This window comes from Schistocerca serialis, chromosome 6 (genome assembly GCF_023864345.2).
Source record: "Schistocerca serialis cubense isolate TAMUIC-IGC-003099 chromosome 6, iqSchSeri2.2, whole genome shotgun sequence".
Lineage (NCBI taxonomy): Eukaryota > Metazoa > Arthropoda > Insecta > Orthoptera > Acrididae > Schistocerca > Schistocerca serialis.
In genome coordinates, this window is record NC_064643.1 from 145,977,354 (window position 1) to 145,995,831 (window position 18,478).

Sequence of the window (18,478 nt, forward strand, 5' to 3'; positions counted from 1 at the left end):
GATGACACCATGGTTGGTTGGACCTGACTGGGCTAGCTAGGGCAAGTATGTGGGACTTTAACTTTACTCCTTGATGAGCATCAACAATAGCCCTGAATTAAATTCTGAAGCTTTTCAATGAAATCTATGTAAAGTGTGATGCCTGGCTGCAGAAAATAAATGCCTTTTTTTAATTGTTAGAGACATTATCAGGTATTATTAAAACATTACTAAACTAAGAATCTAACACCTACATAAGTCCATTGTACAAGCAAATCTAAGGTCACTGATAACACCATTAACAATGGGTTAGTGTACTGTCATTAAAACACTGGAGCAACATCATAAACAACATACAAAATGAAGCGTTTATTGTGGTTTACAAATTTTAATGTTTACATTTACTTCATCTCTTATTCTCAGTCTTTGTAGGTTCCTTTTCTTCGTCACTGTAGTACTCTGCTCTACAGTCCCCTCTGCTGTCATCAGTGACATTTGAGTTTTCACAGGGCTCCACAGACAAAGTTGACTGCTTAGTGAGATGCTGGAATACTGCCATTGCCTGTAAATTAAGGGTTATAAGAAGTTACAAAGAATCACTTCTGTTTGCTGTAAGTGACAAATCATCTATTAAAAAAGTAGCTGTTCAAGAACTTTTTGCATCCATATACAGCTTTCAGTTACAACAGCACAAATTCAGTTTTAACAAAAGCAAACACAAGTAATCTAAATACAAATGTTTTTGATTTTTTAACAGCCTCTCTTAGATCTCTTATCTAAATGTATTCCTGAATCCTCCTGAGAGCAATTGGTTCAATGTTATACAGTTTGGCACCTGATAGAAGGTTTGTATTTACATCCAGCACTTAACCAGTTGCTATGCAGTTACTGAATATTTGAAGAAGATGGTTTTATGTTCCCTTCGTTCTATTGTCTAAGAAGCTTGTTTTTATCTTCATCCTGTTATCACGGAGTAAAAATTTTGCCTCCACAGAACTTTTTTGTATTATTTCATTTTGCTATGCACAGATTACCGAGGACCAAGCCAGAATATTAATTCTAAGCCTTCCTTTTTAATCACTCTTCCAAGTGGTTTTATGTGGCCCACCACAATTTGCTCTCTTGTGCCCATCTCTTCATCTCAGAGTAGCACTTGCACCCTATGCCCTCAACTATTTGTTGGGTGTATTCTACTGTCTGTCTTCCCATACTGTTTTACATCCTACAGTTCTGTCTCGTACCATGGAAGTTACTCCTTGATGTCTTACCATTTGTCCTACCATTCCGTAAATTCTTCTTGTCAATGTTCTCTGTATCTTCTTTTCCTTGTCGATTTAGTAGAAAAGCTCCTCATTTCTTATCAGTCTACTTAATTTTCAGCATACCTTTATAGCAGCACATCTCAAACACGTGTAATTCTGTTCTTTTCCAGGTTTTTCACAGTCCATGATTTACTTCCATAGAGTGCCATGCTCCAAACGTAGATTCTTGGAAATTTCTTCTTCAAATTACGGCCTATGTTTGACAGTAGTATACTTCATTTGGTCACAAATGTCATCTTTGCACATGCTAGTTTGCTTTATATGTCCTACGTGCTTGACCATAATGTGCTATTTTGTTTTCAAGCCAGCAGAATTCCTTCACTTCATTTAGTTCATAGTCCCTGTTTTTGATGTTAATTTCAGCACTAATCTCATTCCTGCTACTACTTATTACTTTAGTCTTTCTTCGGTTTATTATCAATCCGTAGTCCGCACTTATTAGACTGTTCATGACATTTAACAGATTCTGTTATTGTTTTTCCCAGCAATGTCATCAGTTATGGTTGATATTCTTTCAATTTTATTTCAATTCCTGAACCTTTCTTTTATTTCTTTCATTGTTTCTTTGATTTCTAGATTGAACAGTAGATGCAAAAGACTGCACCCCTGTCTTACACCCTTTTTAATCTGACTTCTTCGTTAGTCTTTCATTCTTATTGTTCCCTCCTGGTTTTTGTACATACGGTGTATTACTTGTCTTTTTCCTGTAGTTTACGACTATTTTCTTGAGAATTTCTAACATCATGCACCCTTTTAGATTATCTGGGTTGACAAATGATTGTGTCATGGCTTTTCCTAAGTTTTCCTTCAATTATCAAGTGCAACAGAACTACCATTACTAAAGCCAAAATGGTTGTCATCTATCATATATTCCAGTTTTCTGTTCCATTCTTCTGCATATTATTCTTGTCTGCAACTTCAATGCAAGAGCTGGTAAGTTGATTATATGGTAGTTTCTGTACTTATCCGCCCTTCCTGTCTTCATGGTTGTGAAGATGCTAATTTTTCCAACAATCTGATGGTATGCCTCTAGTCTCATAGATTCTACACACCAACTTCAATAGTTGCCAGTTCCCCCAGCGATTTTTGAAATTCCTAAGGAATGTTATCTATGCCTTCTGATCTCAAGTTTTCCAAAGCTATGTTAAACTCTTAGTCTAATACTGAATCCCCTATATCTTCCACATTGACTGCTATTTCTTGTTCTACCAGGACATCAGACAGTTCTTCCCCCTCAAATACATCTCGAATGTTATGTTAGGCCTTTAATTTTGCTGAAGGTTGTTTTGACATTCCCAAATGCTGAACCTGTTTGATAGGCAACCATTTCTTTTTCGATTTCTTCACTTATTTCCTGAACCATTTCACTTTAGCTGGCTCATACTTCACATCATTTCTAAGTGACTTAAACTGCTGTATTCCCTTATTTTCCTGAGCCGCTTTTTACTTACTTTGTTTGTTGATCAATTTGAGTATTCCTTTTGTCTGAAGGATTCTTCATGTTATTTTTGTTGTACCTGTATCTGTCCAACTTCTGTAACAGCCCTTTCTAGAGAAGCCCATTCCTCTTCAAATGAACTGCCTACTGTGGTATTCATTATTGCCACTTATTGTATTATTTTATCAAATAATATGTTTCTCGTCTCAAAATGAAAATTTACTTGACCATAAAACTACACGGACACAGATGACTGACCAGTCCTCATCTTCACAAGGTGAAATTTCAAGATCTGCCAATGTACACATAAAATCAGCAAAAAATATCTTGGCTTTCAGAACTGTTAGATTCTTTCTCAGGGAGGAAAGAGCTGTTGCGAGGATGAAATCTTACAATGATAAAGGACATCCAAAGGAGATAAATCAGCCACTGTCTGATGCAACTGACAGTCTGCTACTATTAGTCTTGTGCTCTATAAAAATCAAACATGTTGAAACAATAAACTGCCTGATACAAAAAAGCAGACAAAGTAACTCATCCTAGAACAAGAACAGGATCACGATATGAAGATGGCATCTGTTTTTTCGGACATGTCTGAAAGAACAGATGCCAGTGGTGACCATGCAGCTCTCTAGAATGAAATTACAATTAAATCAATACCATTATCTGCTGACGGTCATTGATATACATCAACGGGGACAGTTGAAAATTGATTTAATTGTAATTTCATAAAAGGATCATGTCACACAGGATAAAATTATTGGCACCCAATAGGTTATTTTCCAAAGCTAGCTATTTTGTTCACTGCATCTTTAATGCCTTACTGTTGCTTCCTTATCTGATTCCAAACGATTTACGCCTTTTTATTTTTTTTCTAACTTCAGTAAATAAACTCTAAAACAAAGAAGCAAATATTTTAATATTACTATCAGGAAAGGTAATGGTTGGAGTCCACATTAAACTGTTAGTCCTCATATAATTGGATGATACTTCTCTTCATAGAGTAGAGGAAGGCAATGCTTAGTAAAGTACTCTGGTGTGCAGGTAAATCATGAGTTGAGACATTTTTTTTCTACCATTCAACTTGTTATCAAATGGCACTAATGTGAGCATCATAAATTTTCATAGAACTCTGAACAGAGAATCTTGTGGGATTGTGATATACTAAGTTATTAAATGTAATTTGTTGCAACACCAACAAGTTCTAAATTTGCATATTTTTGTAAAGAGAATCTTATACTGATCACAGATAAAGTAACAAAAGCTTTATACTGCACTGCTTGCCTGGCAGTGATCCTCTTCATTGGAAAAACTTTTTGCAACACAAACATTGTGTATGAAACAATGTACATTATTTTCACTAACCTGAGAAACAGCACCAGCAATATCACCAGCGTTGCTTGGTAAAATTAGTGTGTTGTTTGTCTTGGCCAATTTCTGGAAAGCCTCCACATACTGCTCAGCAACACTGAATGTGGCTGCATTCTGTCCATCCTGTAGAAGTTGCACATATTTAAAAGCTTAGAAAGAATTAATATGGTTTTACAGTAAGTAGCAGATCAAATTTCTCCCTGTTATTCCCCTCCAGTCAACACATTTTCTGCACAGCAAAGGCTGTTATCTACAAGCAGTCCATTAGGCCTGAGCCTATTCTCAGTTTTCCTAATAAGAGGTATGTTCATTAATCAGCTGGACTCCTCTTTGGTGCCGCTTTGTAGTGGTCTGTGGCCATGAAGTGTGAAGCTTTTTACTGCACACGCATACCTATGAATGAGGAGATTACTCTAGCTGTCATTCCCATTTCCATTTAAATAAAGGAAAGAAAACCAAACAGAGTTAGGCAGATTGCAAGTGGCTGTACTTAGACTGTACCTATGATGAACTGAAATTTCCTAGTGCTATTTCACTTCCTTATGGTCAGATAAATCCTGTATCTGTCAAATGATTCTCCGTTGCCTGGAAGACTACATGAATGTAGGAATATATGCAATAATATTAACATCAGTCCACTATTTTAAAAAATATAGCATTAATGCTATAGGCAAGTAATTTTTATCAAACAACAAAAAATGTTTGTGAAACATGTCTGCTCATCACATTTTTTCCCTATTCAACACTATTAAGTGAACTATACATAAAGTAAGGGAAAGGCAATCACTCACCTATGGTAGACTGATGTGTAGAGCATAGAAACATATAACAGGAAACAGTAACCACACCAGCTTTTGAACTCTTGCTCTTTTTCTGGTAAAAGTACACACATTTGCATACACAACCACACACAAACTTGGCGAAAATGATTATTGATTACTGATAATTAAAAGCAGTTATCTGGCCTGAAGAAGGTGGAAAGGGGGTAGCAAAGAAGAGGCAGGTCTTTTGACAGAATGCCCGGAGAGAGAGAGAGAGAGAGAAAGAGAGAGAGAGAGAGAGAGAGAGAGAGAGAGAGAGAGAGAGAGAGAGAGAGAGAATGCTCGCATGAGGAAAAAGATAGTGGTGGGAAAAGGCAGTGCACAATATGGATGGTGAAGGAGTGGTGTGGACACAAGACAGAAGAGAAAAGGGAAGATGAGGCATTGGAAACAGGTGAGCGGAGCTTCATTCCAGGAGGATTACAAGACTGCTGGATTTGCTGGAGAGACAATTTCCATGTCCACACCATCCCCTCTCCCTTTTTCTATATTTCTTTCATCTTCTGCCCTCTGTACTCCTTTCGCCTTGTGCTGCCCGTGTCACCTGTCAAAAGATTTGCCTCTTTCCCACTACCCCCTCCTTGTGTCCTTACCTACCCTGTCCCCACCTTCTTCAGCCCAGGCAACTGGTTTCAATAATCGATAATTAACAGCCTGTGTGTGTGAATATATGCATGTTTACTGGAAAATGCTAGTGTGACTAGTGTTTCCTGTTGTGTGTTTCTATGCTCCGCACATCAGTTCATTATAGGTGAGTGTTTGCCTTTCCCTTATTTTCCAAGGATGATTGTTCCATCCAAGGATGATTGTTCCAGCCAGGAAGCTGCAAATTTTTAAGTGAACTGATACACACGTAAAATATTGCCATGACTGATTATTCATTTGTGGTTGACAGAGCACCAATTGCCTTCCCTGTAACTATCCTAGACAAGAAGTTAAGATTCTACATCTCTGTGTCATTTATCACATTATGGCTGTAAAGGGCAACTGACACTAGCAAGGATGATAGCTTCTCAGCAACAAGTTCACCAATAGCATCATGTTGCAACCGCCCCCCACCCCCATTCCCCGAAAGACAGCCAGGTCATTTCTTCCGCTTGGCTATTTTAACTAACATTTGGTTTCCATTTGCTTGCGGTCATTTTTTAAAGTTGATGCTCTGTACAAGGAGCTGATATGTTAACCATAAAATGGATTAAATTTCAGTATACAAGAATTAAAGTAAAATACCACCCAGAATATATTAAATGTCTTTGTTATCGACCAACATCACACCTCTGTTAGGCAGCTGTGATTGTTACTTTAAGCCACTGCATTCTACATGCTGCCATACATAAACAATCTGGCAGGCCAAATGGCACCATGCTGAGCCAACTTCCATCATGTGTGGGGAATCTCAGGTGGTACGCCATGGCTTGGCACAGCGAATTCTCCACACGGGGGAAGGCTGAGCATAGGCTCAGAGGATTGGCATGGTAGTTTTTTGACTAGCTAATAATTTGACCAGACCAGCCAAGCCATGCCATGCCAGTCAACTTTAACACTAGCAGGACCAGCATTAGTGAACTATCTAGAAGGACTGCTACCGGTCATTTTGACTGTTGAAGTTTTTTTCCTTTGTTTTCAGTTTTACTTCTTATGTTACTTCAATATGGTGTCTTTTTAGGTTAGTAGTGCATTATGCTTATCGTAGAAATGCATTATGCTTAAAAAATTCCAAAAAAGTCTATTTAATTAAATAAAAAAGATCACAGTAAAAAATGCATTATAAAACCAAAATCAATTTAAACTAAACTTACAAATGCAAATAAGCATATAATTAAGCAATAACATGTTTTGTCTGTGTGACTTTTATGCTCAGTCAAAGCCCCAAAACAGGTCACAAACATACATTTAGTATGAAAAATGAAGAAAGATGGGCACAAACTGCTGCACCCGTAAGAGAAAATAACTTTTTCCCGCCTATGACATCTTTTCAATTACAGCCACCATCTTGACCAAAACACTTTGCACACACATACTGAACACTTCCAGCACATAAAACACATACGAATTTCTTGCAATACACACTCAGATTTTTAGTTTTGTTCAAGCTTTTGCATCCTCCTCTCTTGCAGGCCTTCCGCAACGGTACCTTACAAATTTCAATGGCCAAAAAGAATGTATGAACAGGTCTTTTCCGTGATCGTACACACACAGAGGAGAGTTCTCCTTCTAATATGAAAAGAAACATTTGCCAGCTATCTTTTTCTCCTGTTGTCTCACTGTAAAGGATCCAGGCATTTATTCCAGCAAGGTCTAGGACGGTGAAAAAATGTGCACAGGCCATCTACAGGACCCAAATTTGACAGTGTACAGGCAAGACATCTGGTCCGGAATATCAACTCCGAATTTAGTGGAACGGTAGGAAGCTCACAGTTTCAGAAAGTTTCTTCATTGTTCATTTATCCACTACAACTGACTGGTGCATTCTGCTGAATAGAAGAACATTTTTCTTGGTCTTCCCCTGATAGGAAGTAATTGCTATCACAAGATGCGTATAAGACAGTATCGTGCAAAGATCTGGCAGTAGACTTCGCTTCTCTTCGGGTTTTCTTCAGCATACCCACCATGGTTGTGTTCTCCCACTTCAGATATTTGGCTTTGATGAAATTGTCACATGTTACATTTCTTCCTTTCAAGAGTGTAAGATTGCACAAGACGTGTAACAACATGCTCTGCCACAGGTATGTTAGTGGGTCTTTCATTTTGTTTGCCCAAGTAAGGAAATCCATTCACCATATATTTACTACTGGCATCTGCTGCAAGCCAGAACTTCAAACATAATTTATCTGGTTTATTAATCGTGTATTGTACATACTGGCACTGAGCTTTGCATGGGTAGAGTTGCTCATCTACGGTTATAAATGGACCTGGTTTATAGTTCTGGATACAGTTAGCTTCAAACGAATTCCCGACTGGGATAGTTGCTGTGAAGTCATCAGTCTTGAGTCTTCCGGCATGAGTGTGCTTGTCATCAGATCTTAAAAACCACACGATGTCTATAAACTCATTTCTTCTCATAGTGCGAGAAAAAAATGCTAGCCTCCACACTTGAGACCACAGAAGTTTAAGGGGGAAATTCTTTCCTCCATACACTTCATGTGCATACATCATAGCTATGGCAGCTTCTAACTGGGTAATATCAAGCACCCATTGGTCATCCTGGAGAAGTTCTCAGGGTGCAATTTCTGTAAAGTTTTTTTTACGTTCTATACAATATTATTGTCTATGCACTCGAGTAACTGCCTGCGACTATAAGTTTCTTAGCGTTACAAGTTGGCACAGGAGTTTCCACCAACACGTTGTAATCTTCCAGGTGCATGTCCTGGTGCAGTTCGAGTCTACACTGTTCTGTCAAATGCAGCCTCTGCATTTCCAGCTTCCACATGCTGAGATGGATATGATTTTTTGTGGTTTTTTTTCCCCTCATTCTGCAAGTAGCAATTTGTAGTGCCGCTGAAATCAAATGTGTAAGCACTGGTTTATTTGTATGTTGTTGTACAGGTTCTGAATATTCATCTTCTGACTTTGAGGATTCGCCTTATTCTTTTTTGTGGGATTGATATTCTGTGTTATCTTAAAATCTTTGTCATCTTTATCATCAAACTCATAGCATTCAAAAATATCTTCTCCTTCAGAATCTTCTTCAGGTAGTTCAGTAATCCTTCATCTGAATGGAAACACTGGTGCGGCATAATAATGAGGAGGAGTGCTAAACTTCTGCAGACCACAACAGTTTATTGACAGAGAACAGCAACTAAAGTATGTCAACTCTTCCCCTAAATAAAGTAAAGTGTAAAGAGAGAGAGCGGGAACGAGATCATAACAATGAAATAAAATGAGCTAAGTATGTGAAAAAATCTACTGTTTTGCCTTTACAGACCTGAAACGTAAAAAATATCTTACCGGTCAGAATGACCGGCCGCAGTCCTTTAAGATAAAAATGTTTATAATTCTTTCAGTTTTTGTGGTAGATGTTTGTCTTTTAAGAAATTATAAACCACAAAGGTGCAATAAAAGTTATGAAAAATAAGGCCCACAAATTAAAACATACACTATTTATTAAATAGTTAAACGCTCATCTGTCAAATTGACTGGTATGGTCCTTCTAGTGTTAATTTACCCAGACACAGCAGGCTTTGGCTTGTTGCGAGACCATTTGGACTGCGTGAACATTCATTTGTGGTAGCCTTAAGCAGTTATTTTAATCCTTCGAAAAGATATCAGTCTAACATAAAGGTTTTGTGGTGTCACCGTCAGACACCACACTTGCTAGGTGGTAGCATTTAAATCGGCCGCGGTCCATTAGTATACATCGGACCCGCGTGTCGCCACTGTCAGTGATTGCAGACCGAGCGCCACCACACGGCAGGTCTAGAGAGATTTCATAGCACTCGCCCCAGTTGTACAGCCGACTTTGCTAGCGATGCTACACTGACACATACGCTCTCATTTGCCGAGACGATAGTTAGCATAGCCTTCAGCTACGTCATTTGCTACGACCTAGCAAGGCACCATAGCATTTGATATTTATCTTATGAAGCATGTATACACAAGAGCGATGTTCTACAATTATGGATTAAAGTTAAGTATTACAGCAACTGCGTCCGTTTTTCTAAGTTCTCATTTCCTTGTAATGTTCCAGACCTCACGCCAGTCGGCCTCCTCTAGCAACACGGTGTTGGCTCTTCTGCCAACACTTCAGGTTTGTGGTCACTGAATATCCCACCAATAAAATGATCACCAATCAGATTTATGAAGTTTCAGTCATAGGACATTCTCTTCTGAAGGGGCCAAACAGAATGTTAGTACACATTCACATGTTGGGTATTATTTACTGCAATGAATCTACTAAATGTATTTCAGATGGGATACCATTTTACATGAGAATCCTCGATACGTTTATGGAAAATGAGTGAGGAGATTAGGAGACAAAAGGGTGATGCTATGGGAGGAAGAGCTTTGTATTCTGAAGAGGACAGTGATAGTACAGTCATTACGATGGAGAGATTTCAGGCATGTGAGCTGGTGGGCAAGACTGGGGAATGAGGAATACTGGCAACTGTTAGAGGATTTCACAGTTCAACTGTCATATTAAGCTTGTAGCAATTGAGTAATAATGAAGAACAGTGGAGAGAAAATGGGAAATATGATACAATTCATATACCTCATGAAGGAAATAGTTGCTTACTCGTAGCATTTACACATGGTCTTTACGACAAGTGTGTACTACATTCAAAATTTTTAAGATTTGTAACAATTATCTTGCATTACACATATGGCACTTTTGTACACAGTTGTTGGTGGAACATATCTGCAAATACACTTTTAAAGAGTTCTAACATTCTGCTAATCTTAGCCTTGTCACCATAACAGAAAAACTTTGGAAAAATGAAGAAAGTTATCTGTAGAAATTCAATGTTTATTTACAATTTTTAAATCACATCTGTACCACATCGAAAGGCATCTGGAAAACACACCTTTGAAGCAAGAGATTTTGCAACAAGTTGTAATCCTTTGGCCCTCGCATCTGCCACAGCTAACATAGCTTGTGCCTCTCCAGCTGCTTTGTTTATTTGTTCCTGTCTATCGGCCTCTGTAACAAGAAAATAGTCATGTTACATCACATACTCCCTCTCATACTCAAAGACAAACAAAGCTCCACATTTTTATTAAACTTCCTTATAGAAGAGATGAAAGGGAATAAACTATACAACAGGTGACAAGGGACTGACTGCTTCTATGAATTCTAGAGTAGGAAGCAGATGGAGATGTCTTTAACCATTTAAATAAATTGAGAGACAAGAATGACAATTACAACAAATAATAACAAACTGTTGTTAACAATAGTTATATGAATAATTCAATCATTCAAGTCCTGAGGACTGTGTACAAGTCATCTTAAAAGCAAATTAAAGAACTAGACAAAGAACAAAGTAAAACAACAGATATTTACAGTTGCTCACTGAATACACAAATAGTGGTCATGGTCTTTACTGTTAAAAATCACAATTAACTTCTTTCAAGTCCTAGTTGATACTAGACCCATAGACAACACTACAATTAGTTCTAAATTTTTTGTCCCACTGATATATAGTAAAGATTTCTATGTAATATATGAGCAGCTTCTTGAGCGAAGAAAACTCACATTTGATTAAAATTTGATGCATTGAGTAACATAACAACCACCACTCACAGGTTTGTCCATTCTCCAAAATAAGAAATAAGGAAACAAGCGGCAAAGCTCCATTCTCAGTAGAATATGCTAATTACTTCCCCTATTAACTGTAATAATCTGCACAGCCAACTATTCTGGTCCATGGTCAACCACAATAAAAAACATTCCTTATTCTTTGTTGAAAGAGAGTAATCCAGATCTAGCAAGTCTTGTGGGGGTACTGCAACAAATATTCTGTGTTAAGTAGCATGTATTAGAGCCCATTGAACAAGAGAGACAGACTGAATAGTTAAATGTAGATCTGAAAAGAGTTCACATCAATATTCTGCATTACTGATTGCCTACTTTTCGTATACCATACAATGGAAGTGAGATAAAAGCATACTGTATCAGAAATATATAGAAAGCTAAAGCATTCATATGTAAAGGTACATTAACATGAAGTTACAGTATTAAACTGTTAAAAGGACTTCAGAGATGGACAGTTATCCAGCATTAGTCAACTGCACCTAATACTTTGACCTCTATAAGGTGTACCCATAAAGTTTCAATTATTATCTCAGAAAAAAGTTATGTAATCAATTTTTTGTTTGTGACTTTTCATGTTTTCCCCGACAGATCTGTTGCAATTACGCTTCTTGGGTTTGCCGCCAGTTGTGTAGCTCGCACAATATTTCAACAATGCAACTGCTCGACATCATCAGGTGGTGGTAGCTACGGCTGTCATTGCTGCAAGGTGCTAATGATGATAATCATATGGCGGCATTGAAATTTATCATGCCAGGAGCAGGCAATATGCATGCACGGGAAGACACTCATAGTTGGAGGAAAGCGGCGCTCCTGGTGCCCCTGCTGGGAGCCGCAGAAAGGCCAGCCACATGTGGGCTATGGGCAAAGACTGTGCTGCCAGATGCTCCAGTGGTTAAAGGCTGAATTAAATCTCAGTAGCGCGTTGCGTCACGTGATGAATTGGAAGTTCTTGTTTTCCCTGTTTTGACTTAATGGCAGCCAGTGCTGGATTCCAGGCAGCGCTTAGTTGAAAACCTGCATCCCTGTTGATAAGATTTTCTGCCGTACGGATATGTATGGCCTCCTTAACAACACAGTCCCTGAAAGATGACGCTGGAGGTAAAATTTCAGTCTGTTCATAAAGCATATGATGTCCTGTGTCCAGGCAACTCTTTCCTCCAACTACGAGCATCTTTCTGCACACGCATATTGTCTGCTCCCAGCATGATAAATTTCAACACTGCCACACGATTATCATCAGTCACACCTTGCAGCAGTGACAGCAGCAGCTACCACCACCTGATGATGTCTAGCAGTTGCATTGATGAAATATTGTGCGAGTTTCACAATACGATCTGGCGGCAAACCCAAGAAGCATATTTCCAATTTTTTGTTTGTTTACTGGACTGTGTCTGCAGTCTTGGTATGAATAAAATCCTGGTGCCAGAGTACCATAGCATTCCACTAAAGATTCCAAAACAAAATGGTGTGGCCCATTGTTAAAATGTATATGGTTGCACCATTTTATTTTGGCTCATCTAGTGGTGTGCTACAGTAATGTGGCACCAGGATTTCATTGCTTAGCAAGAGTGCAGAGACATACCTGCAAACAAACAAAAAATTAATTTATGTAACTTCCTGGCTATCCCTCATACTGTCACATAACCTCATACTGTCACAGAAATCAGTTTGAATCAGGTACTTTGGTTGTCCTTGATAGCTAGAAAATGTTACACTTATACTGACAACAATTTAGCAATAAGCACATTGCAGTGTCCCCAGCATCATCCATGACCATCTTTATGACGACTCAGTTTCATACCCATTGTGTGTAACATCTACTAACTAATCAATAAAAGTTTGAGTTAATGGGAACATGCCAACAGTTGTGTCACCTCTCCACTTACGTGTGGAGTGGGATGATTGAGAATTTTTCAGTTATCGACAATGATGAGTTATGGCTGCACCATTACCATTAAGGAGGAAAACAGGTCATCACAAATTTTGAGCTTAACAGATTCAAATAGACCAAAAATGTTGAAAGTTGTTCCACATGCATGAAAAATGACTGACACCAAATTATTTGGCTGTATATGATAATTTAGCAGGATATTGTTTTACCCTTCACACTGTAACTGCAGGAAAATAATAATGTGCATTCATGTGGTAACAGTTAGCAGATACACTGCGAAGAAACAATTTGTCCTCATCAGGAAAGAGAGAACCTCACCTTGACAATATACAGCTTCACACTGCAAATTAAATTGTGGAACATTTGGGAACAACACAATGTAACCTGTGTAGCACAGCCACTTTATAGACCTCTATTTCATTCTCTATTATACGTCTCTGTTCTTGTCACTAAGGCTAAGGAGCAAAGGATTTGAGTACTGGTGCTACAGTAACGCTAGTGTGAGGCAATTCTAAGAGGACTGGGAAAGTCTGATCTCTGTCAAGTCCTGACAACTTGTTAAAATGTTGTAATAAGTTCATTCAAATAGAAGGTGATTTCTTTGGGGGGAAATCCAGCAAACCTTGAAGGAAGGAAGTTGATCTCAACGTCGTTAGTGAAGGAAACTGACCTTGGCCTACCTGAAGGAACCCTCATGGCTTCTGCATGAACTGAAGAAAAACTAAAAATCTAAATCAGGATCACTGGAAATGATGTAAGCCTACTACTCTAAATACAAGTATGTAAATAATGAACAGGCAAAATAAACATTTCTGGAGGGAGGAAGAAAAGTCTTTCTTGATCTTTCCTCCTAATACAGAAGAAAGATGACAACCAAAATCACATTGATGCAATTAAATTGTTTGTTTTCTTGTTTATTACACTGTAATATCTTACAAATTAGACAAATGCCACTCTTTCTGTTAGGTATTTGTAATTTTTTTCGTCTTGAGACATCAAGGAATGGTCAGTTTGATATGGAGAAAGTGGAGAAAGTGGGAGGGGGGGGGGGGGGGGAGGGGGTGGTAAAAATTGAAGGAAAGCTAGGTGTAGATACAGTATGCAGATTCAAATTGATGTAGCATGGAGGCAGAGGTGAAGAGGATCGCACAGGATAGATTAGCATGAAGACTACATCAAACCTCTTTGGTGCACTAAGGCTACAACAATAATCGTCATCTGTAATTTTATGCCTTCAGTGGGTCAAAGGATTGAAAAAAGAGGAGGAGGAGGAGGAGGAGGAGGAGGAGGAGGAGGAGGAGGTGGTGGTGGTGGTGGTGGTAAGGATGGGAGGCTGGGGTCTCTTGTCAGCACAAAGCAATAAAATTTCTATTTTGTCTCATCAATACAGACTAATAAAATAATTTGGCATTTGCACTTCAATATCAAGTTCCTCTGATTGATAAAACACCTAACACCAACAGACTGTATTACCCATAATGATAAGAAAGTTATTTAAATGCAGAACAACATGCTTTTAAGAAATGTCACAGGGAATGTGTGGTGTGGTGGTGTGTTGGGGCTTATGGGCGCTCAACATTGAGGTTATCAGCGCCCTGACACACATTAAAAGGAACGAGTGTGGACAGACCTAAGAAAACTACAGCACACACTCAAACAAAGCAGGGAAAGAAGGAAAATGCTACCTAAGAAAGTAAAACCTAAGGAAAGGGGAAATATAGCAACAAGAATGTCACAGGAAATTGTTATTGGCTGGCCACTTACATAAAATATGGGCGAGCTTGTCACACAGTGAGCAAATTAAAATCCTCTCCCTAAAATCTTTGTAAAAACATTTGACAGGGCACAGAACTTTAAAACCTTAGCCACATTCGTCCGAGTGTTGCCTAAAAGAGACGGCAGGTCTGCTGGCAAGTCAGCCACGACCCGCTGGTCAGAAAATAAAACGCAATCCAATAAAACGTGGCGCACAGTGATCTGGACGCCGCAAGCACCACACACTGGAGGGTCCTCCCGCCGGAGCAGGAAGCCATGCGTCATAGGGCTGTGGCCTATTCGAAGCCGAGTGAGGAGAACCTCGTCCCGTCGATGGGGCTGAAAGGAAGTACACCACACACGCGTTGGGGGCTTGACTATACGGAGCTTATTGTCAGTCACTTCCAGCCACCCATCCTCCCACCGACGCATGACCCGTGAGCTCAACAGCGAGGTGAGTGCGTGCAAGGGGATAGCACACTGAGATACTTGTGGGGCGAGACACGCCTCCTTGGCTGCGAGATCTGCCCTTTCATTCCCAGCAATGCCAACATGCCCCGGAACCCAGCAGAAAGCTACAACTTTCCCCAGTCGCTGTAGTCGGAGGAGGGCATCCTGGATGGTCTGGACAATTTTGTCTGCCGCATACAAACGTTGCAATGAGTGAAGGGCACTGAGTGAATCGGAACAGACAAGAAATTTAGGAGAGGAAGAATGTCTCATGTGCTCCAGTGCCCGCAAGATCGCAAACAATTCTGCATCAAAGACAGTAAAAGTCTGAGGCAGTCGGACCTTGAGGACACGATATGGAAAAACAACTGAGCAACCAACAGAATCCCCTTGTTTCGACCCATCCATTTCACAGGGAATGTGTTTTGGAAAAAAACTATATATCTACATCTACATCTATACTCCGCGAGCCACCTTACGGTGTGTGGCGGAGGGTACTTATTGTACCACTATCTGATCCCCCCTTCCCTGTTCCATTCACGAATTGTGCGTGGGAAGAACGACTGCTTGTAAGTCTCCGTATTTGCTCTAATTTCTCGGATCTTTTCGTTGTGAACATTACGCGAGATATATGTGGGCGGTAGTAATATGTTGCCCATCTCTTCCCAGAATGTGCTCTCTCGTAATTTCGATAATAAACCTCTCCGTATTGCGTAACGCCCTTCTTGAAGTGTCCGCCACTGGAGCTTGTTCAGCATCTCCGTAACGCTCTCGCGCTGACTAAATGTCCCCATGACGAATCGCGCTGCTTTTCGCTGGATCATGTCTATCTCTTCTATTAATCCAACCTGGTAAGGGTCCCATACTGATGAGCAATACTCAAGAATCGGACGAACAAGCGTTTTGTAAGCTACTTCTTTCGTCGATGAGTCACATTTTCTTAGAATTCTTCCTATGAATCTCAACCTGGCGCCTGCTTTTCCCACTATTTGTTTTATGTGATCATTCCACTTCAGATCGCTCCGGATAGTAACTCCTAAGTATTTTACGGTCGTTACCGCTTCCAATGATTTACCACCTATGGCATAATCGTACTGGAATGGATTTCTGCCCCTATGTATGCGCATTATATTACATTTATCTACGTTTAGGGAAAGCTGCCAGCTGTCGCACCATGCATTAATCCTCTGCAGGTCCTCCTGGAGTACGTACGAGTCTTCTGATGTTGCTACTTTCTTGTAGACAACCGTGTCATCTGCAAATAGCCTCACGGAGCTACCGATGTTGTCAACTAAGTCATTTATGTATATTGTAAACAATAAAGGTCCTATCACACTTCCCTGCGGTACTCCCGAAATTACCTCTACATCTGCAGATTTTGAACCGTTAAGAATGACATGTTGTGTTCTTTCTTCTAGGAAATCCTGAATCCAATCACAAACCTGGTCCGATATTCCGTAAGCTCGTATTTTTTTCACTAAACGTAAGTGCGGAACCATATCAAATGCCTTCCTGAAGTCCAGGAATACGGCATCAATCTGCTCGCCAGTGTCTACGGCACTGTGAATTTCTTGGGCAAATAGGGCGAGCTGAGTTTCACATGATCTCTGTTTGCGGAATCCATGTTGGTTATGATGAAGGAGATTTGTATTATCTAAGAACGTCATAATACGAGAACACAAAACATGTTCCATTATTCTACAACAGATTGACGTAAGTGAAATAGGCCTATAATTATTCGCATCTGATTTATGACCCTTCTTGAAAATGGGAACGACCTGCGCTTTCTTCCAGTCGCTAGGTACTTTACGTTCTTCCAGCGATCTACGATAAATTGCTGATAGAAAGGGGGCAAGTTCTTTAGCATAATCACTGTAGAATCTTAAGGGTATCTTGTCTGGTCCAGATGCTTTTCCGCTACTAAGTGATAGCAGTTGTTTTTCAATTCCGATATCGTTTATTTCAATATTTTCCATTTTGGCGTCCGTGCGACGGCTGAAGTCAGGGACCGTGTTACGATTTTCCGCAGTGAAACACTTTCGGAACACTGAATTCAGTATTTCTGCCTTTCTTCGGTCGTCCTCTGTTTCGGTGCCATCGTGGTCAACGAGTGACTGAGTAGGGGATTTAGATCCGCTTACCGATTTTACATATGACCAAAACTTTTTAGGGTTCTTGTTTAGATTGTTTGCCAATGTTTTATGTTCGAATTCGTTGAATGCTTCTCTCATTGCTCTCTTTACGCTCTTTTTCGCTTCGTTCAGCTTTTCCTTATCAGCTATGATTCGACTACTCTTAAACCTATGATGAAGCTTTCTTTGTTTCCGTAGTACCTTTCGTACATGATTGTTATACCACGGTGGATCTTTCCCCTCGCTTTGGACCTTAGTCGGTACGAACTTATCTAAGGCGTACTGGACGATGTTTCTGAATTTTTTCCATTTTTGTTCCACATCCTCTTCCTCAGAAATGAACGTTTGATGGTGGTCACTCAGATATTCTGCGATTTGTGCCCTATCACTCTTGTTAAGCAAATATATTTTCCTTCCTTTCTTGGCATTTCTTATTACACTTGTAGTCATTGATGCAACCACTGACTTATGATCACTGATACCCTCTTCTACATTCACGGAGTCGAAAAGTTCCGGTCTATTTGTTGCTATGAGGTCTAAAACGTTAGCTTCACGAGTTGGTTCTCTAACTATCTGCTCGAAGTAATTCTCGGACAAGGCAGTCAGGATAATGTCACAAGAGTCTCTGTCCCTGGCTCCAGTTCTGATTGTGTGACTATCCCATTCTATACCTGGTAGATTGAAGTCTCCCCCTATTACAATAGTATGATCACGAAACTTCTTCACGACGTTCTGCAGGTTCTCTCTGAGGCGCTCAACTACTACGGTTGCTGATGCAGGTGGTCTATAGAAGCATCCGACTATCATATCTGACCCACCTTTGATACTTAACTTAACCCAGATTATTTCACATTCGCATTCGCTAATAACTTCACTGGATATTATTGAATTCTTTACTGCTATAAATACTCCTCCACCATTGGCGTTTATCCTATCCTTGCGGTATATATTCCATTCTGTGTCTAGGATTTCATTACTGTTCACTTCCGGTTTTAACCAACTTTCCGTTCCTAATACTATATGCGCACTATTTCCTTCAATAAGAGATACTAATTCAGGAACCTTGCCC

The 18,478-nt window shown here is 39.6% G+C and overlaps 1 protein-coding gene across 1 annotated transcript in view; it reads right to left on the reverse strand.

Annotated features, from left to right (window-relative positions):
• Positions 1-324: 324 nt before the first annotated feature.
• LOC126484291 (stomatin-like protein 2, mitochondrial) overlaps positions 325-18,478 on the reverse strand; it is a 98,890-nt gene continuing 80,736 nt past the window's right edge. The window contains exons 7-9 of the mRNA XM_050107718.1: positions 10,454-10,569; positions 4,105-4,233; positions 325-541 (exon numbers count right to left, since the gene is read on the reverse strand). Coding sequence (XP_049963675.1) covers positions 386-541; positions 4,105-4,233; positions 10,454-10,569 — 401 coding nt within the window. The 3' untranslated portion in view covers positions 325-385. The remainder of the gene's footprint in view (positions 542-4,104; positions 4,234-10,453; positions 10,570-18,478) is intronic.